The 4,495-nt window shown below is 39.2% G+C and overlaps 1 protein-coding gene and 1 long non-coding RNA gene across 2 annotated transcripts in view; one reads left to right on the forward strand and one right to left on the reverse strand.

Moving 5' to 3' along the window:
• LOC102386585 overlaps window positions 1-4,495 on the reverse strand; it is a 76,783-nt gene that overhangs the window by 52,890 nt on the left and 19,398 nt on the right. The gene's annotated exons all lie outside the window — the stretch shown is intronic.
• The window catches only part of GRIK1 (glutamate ionotropic receptor kainate type subunit 1), a 257,589-nt gene continuing 253,152 nt past the window's right edge, over window positions 59-4,495 (forward strand). The window contains exon 1 of the mRNA XM_025201340.1: window positions 59-575. Within this exon, the coding sequence (XP_025057125.1) occupies window positions 452-575 (124 nt within the window). The 5' untranslated portion in view covers window positions 59-451. The remainder of the gene's footprint in view (window positions 576-4,495) is intronic.

Raw genomic sequence — 4,495 nt, forward strand, 5'->3', positions numbered from 1 at the left:
CCTTTCTCCCTCCCTCGCTGTCTTTTGTTCTTTTTTCTCTTCCACTTTTGCACTTGACTATAGGACGAATGAGGGAGACACTCCAGCCATTTCAAGCAGGAACTTTCCATCCCCCTGGGGCTCCAAACGACACAGAAGCATCAATTCAGTAATCTCTGGGAAGATCCTTTTGCAAAATGCAACTAACTGATGGAGGGGGAGTGATGGGCTAAGGGAAACCGAGACAGAGGGAATTGTAACGGGACCTAAAAGAGCAGCAACAGCAACAGCAACAGCAACAGCAACAGCTATTCATGTGTAAATACCTCATGTGAAACCTACACAGCTAAGACTCTGCACAATGAGCAAGAAACACAGAGAGAATGAGGTGGAAATATAGCCCAACTTGGAGCAGCTTGTGAGTGCAAGAAGCTGGCAGAGCTTCAGCATGAATTAAAAACGAGTGAAGAAGATGGAGAGCACCCTTCGCTGGGAGCCCCGGCTTTCTGTGATGGATAGCAGCAAGGGACTCTTGTTTCTCCTTCTCCACGTTTTAATAGGCATCCCTCAGACTTCCCAGCAAGTCCTAAGGATTGGTAAGTGCATGGAGGAGGGAAGAGGGGGGCTCTGTTGTGTTTCCCTTCAGCTGGCAACTGGGTGGGGGGGAAGGGGAGGGGCAGCTGGAGCAGGGAGGATAAAGGTGTGTATGGTTCAGTGATTTTAGAGACTTTACACTCAAACTCGGACCCGATACAGAGTACAGGCTGTATACTATACCAAAGTACATTCAAGTGACAGCACAGCCAAACAGCCTGCCAAATATTAAGATTTGCTATTAGAAATAGTTCAGTGTATGTGTGTATCAGAAAGCACCCAGTGTATGCATTGGTTTGTCATAAACATCATGAATTATACAGTAATATGCACTAGTATGCGGTAGTTGGATTATAAGGGCTCAGATGATCCTGTTCTCTCTCTAACTGTTTAGCAAGCACCCATGTTCTCAGGTGACTGAGCACATTCTGCTTAAGGCTACCGTGGGCTGCAGGTTGTTGGGTACGGTTGTTGGCTACTTGCCGTGCACATCTGGTGGCTTGTGCCCTTCCTTGCTGGTGCATATGTCTGGACAATCCTGCCGTCACCCTGAGCCTGGTCTGAGATCCGCACTCACTAGCCTGTCCCCACTCCTCCAACAGCTTCAGTCATACAGAGCACTCCAGCAAGAGGCAATAGTAGAAGTTGCTATGGGGTGGGGAGGAACAGGAAGTAAGAAAGGAGGGTTTCGCTCCAAAAATTGCACTTAGAAAGCCTCAGAGTCTGTGAAGTTTGTACCTCTGCCTCCTGGTCAGAGGCTTTAACAGCACTTGTACAGGGCTGCTGGTTCCTTGTTTAGTGCACTGGAGTTTCTATGTGTATCTCACTTGAAAGACGAGTGTCCAAGTGCCTGGAATTTAACTGAAGTCCTAAAAGACTTAAATCAGAGCAGGTGAAGTGAGGCCTTTGGGGCAGGAAGCTGCCCCACTGCCTGTCCTGACAGCAAGTGAGAAACCTCTAGTCATGGGGATGAGAAGACAAAAAAATCTACTCAGCAACAGTTTGCCACTAGCTGAGGGGGGGTATGTTTAAAATGTTAAAATACTTAATGACACAGGATTTAATATGAATATAAAACATTCAAACACAACTGTTTTCAAGTCTCGTCTTTCAGTGCAATGCCAATGAGGCAACAAAATGATTCAGTGACCTTAAATTGCATGCCAAAAAGTAATGAGATTTCCTTGTTCAGAACCAAAGAGGGAAGAGAGAAAATATGCAGAATGTATATTTTATGGCTTTCCCCCCTTTTAGAGTATGCATGTTGGTGGGAAGTCCTTCCCTTCCTTTGGCTCCAGGGTAACTTTTGCTTGGTATGAATGCACCACAAGTACGGTACATATATGTAGCCCCAGAAAACAGGGATTTATTTTTTAAATAGAAAACTCTGCACCATGGAAACAAGGCTTAGTTCACAGGAAGCCTCTCTTCCTACAGTGGGTTTCTTGTGTCAGTCAAGTGAGACAGTGAATACAAAGTATGGAAAGAGTTAGGGCAGTAGCAGAAACAAACATACGCATACTCACATACATGCGCGCGCGCTGCATCCCTCACCTCCATTTCCTTGCATTTTCCCATTTCTACTTGATATATGTTTAGTACGAAGGAAAAAGAAGTATGCATGGAATAAGGCACAGACATTGTCACTGAGGTGTATTTTCTGCTCTTACTTAACTAACTGAGGCCCTGATCCTGCAAACAACCTACTTTATATTTATTGAGAAGAGTCTTTTAATTTAAAATAAGTGAAGGTATCTATCTGAATGTTGATAAATTAATTAAAGTAAACATGGAAAAAATATATGTGCATGCTAATCAGGATGCAATCCAACCAGGCAGTAAGCAGGTCCCACAAGGTGAGTGGTAGCTGAAGGCACAGCAGCCTCTGCCTGTTTCAGGTCCAAAGTGTTTAACACTTTGTATTCAGGAGGGACTCAAGTATTTTCTTGCAGGAGGTTAAGTAAAATTAAAAGTCTTCTCTACTAGTCACTGCACTGCAATGCTACTGTGTAATACTACCATAATAAGCTACAGTATACAAAGAAAATGCTTGGGAATGGATATAAATCAAAAGAAATAATCCTCACCACGTCCAGATACTAGCAAATTCAAGGCCAATATATAGGATGAAAAAAGGATGAAAGATATTTTTACACGTTAAAACAAGATACTAAATGGCAGCATTGTGTTTAGAACTATATTTGTCTGGCTGCTGATCTTGCACATGTTTAATTTGCTTAACTTGAATGAAATAGCCATTGAAGTAAATATTGAATAGGAATCGGTTTACTCACAATTTTAAAGTTAAGCAGAACTTAAGTGCTTTGCTGGATCATGGCCAAAGTGCTTAACTCCTTGCAAGATCAAGCCTTCTGCTGGAAACTCTCTGTAGGAAGTGCTGTGCTGCCTACATATTGTACAACTGCTAGAACAATCTCATCTTAATCCTGACTGAAGCCTATGAATGCTACTTACTACGTTATAAAGAAATAAGTATGACTACTATTATACTTCAATCACAGCAATAAAAACACATATGAATATACACTACAGCAGAAAAAATATTTTATATGGTATACTGTTTTAAATGTACATATTAGATTTTATTAAAATGATTTTTTCATGACTATAGTTATTTTGCCAATCCAGAATGGGCGTAATAAATACTCATCCTCTACAGCCGTATGCAGTAGCAAGTTTCTATATGGCATTTATCACCTTTAGAGATGACAATGATGGGAACAGCTCCTCAATTCCATCCTGTGGTAACAAAATACAATCATCCCAGGTCACTTCTAACAGTGAAGAAAATGTTAATTACACCATCATATTTTCTTATTCATATGCTAGTTAATTAAGGAAAGGAATATGATGGCATACTACTATTCTATAGTGCAGAACTTAGTACCTGAATTCATACATTTATGTCTTTTGTTTGATTTTGTTGGCTTATAAAAGAAATTAATGTACTCCAATGCTTATTTTTAATTATAAGTGGAATCTGGCATTTGGAAGTTCCAGATATTTCTCAGTATCTAGATAATTATTACTTTTAAAATATTGTCTAACACTTTGTACTAGAAAATAAGGGGTGTCAATACAACTAATAAACTAAATCAGTGGTTCTCAATCTTTTTAGACTTGAGGCATGCCTCAGAAAATGCCAGCTATTAGTTTTCACACATATTTTGGCTACAGAAAAATAACATCAATTCTTCTGTTGTAAAGAACTCAAAAAGATCATAACAGAGCAGAATGACTTTAATTCTGCATATTCCCTTTTGAAATCTCTGAGTTTATCTTATGAATCATGTTTGCACAGCTAGCAGTGTTAACACTGCATGATCCCCTGCTGTAACCCTGAAAGGATCTCAAGGCACCCCAGGGTACTATGAGACCCTGGTTGAGAATCACTGAACTAAATCATTAGGATATGAAGAACTTTTTTGTTTTTTTTAAACAGGTAGTTCGCTCAATTCTAGGTAATACAATACTTAGTTTTCAGTATTTTACTGTTTCTTTCAAGTACATTGTTAAAGGCTTTTTTTGTGATATGTGAAGTTGTATAACTGTCTGAGATAACACCATCTTCATGTATACACTCACACATCGTTTAACATTCATAAACTTAATCCTTTCTATTTAGTACAAAAGGCTTTCTACTTTTTGCAGTGATTCAACCTAACCTGCGCACCCATTCAATCTGTTCTCTGCTACTTTTTTAAAATAAGCAGATTGATTCAATGAAAAATTCAAATGAGAAAAGGAAAATAAACAAATAAAACAAGTACTCCCTAAACCAAAGTAGCAGCTCCCAAAACACTGAAATCCAAGAGTATTTATAAGTTGCAAGATAATTTTTCAAAATGTTGAACTATTTATTGCAATTTATAAAAATGTATTATTAATTTATAACATTTAC

Source organism: Alligator sinensis, unplaced genomic scaffold (genome assembly GCF_000455745.1).
Source record: "Alligator sinensis unplaced genomic scaffold, ASM45574v1 scaffold373_1, whole genome shotgun sequence".
Taxonomy (NCBI): Eukaryota; Metazoa; Chordata; order Crocodylia; family Alligatoridae; genus Alligator; species Alligator sinensis.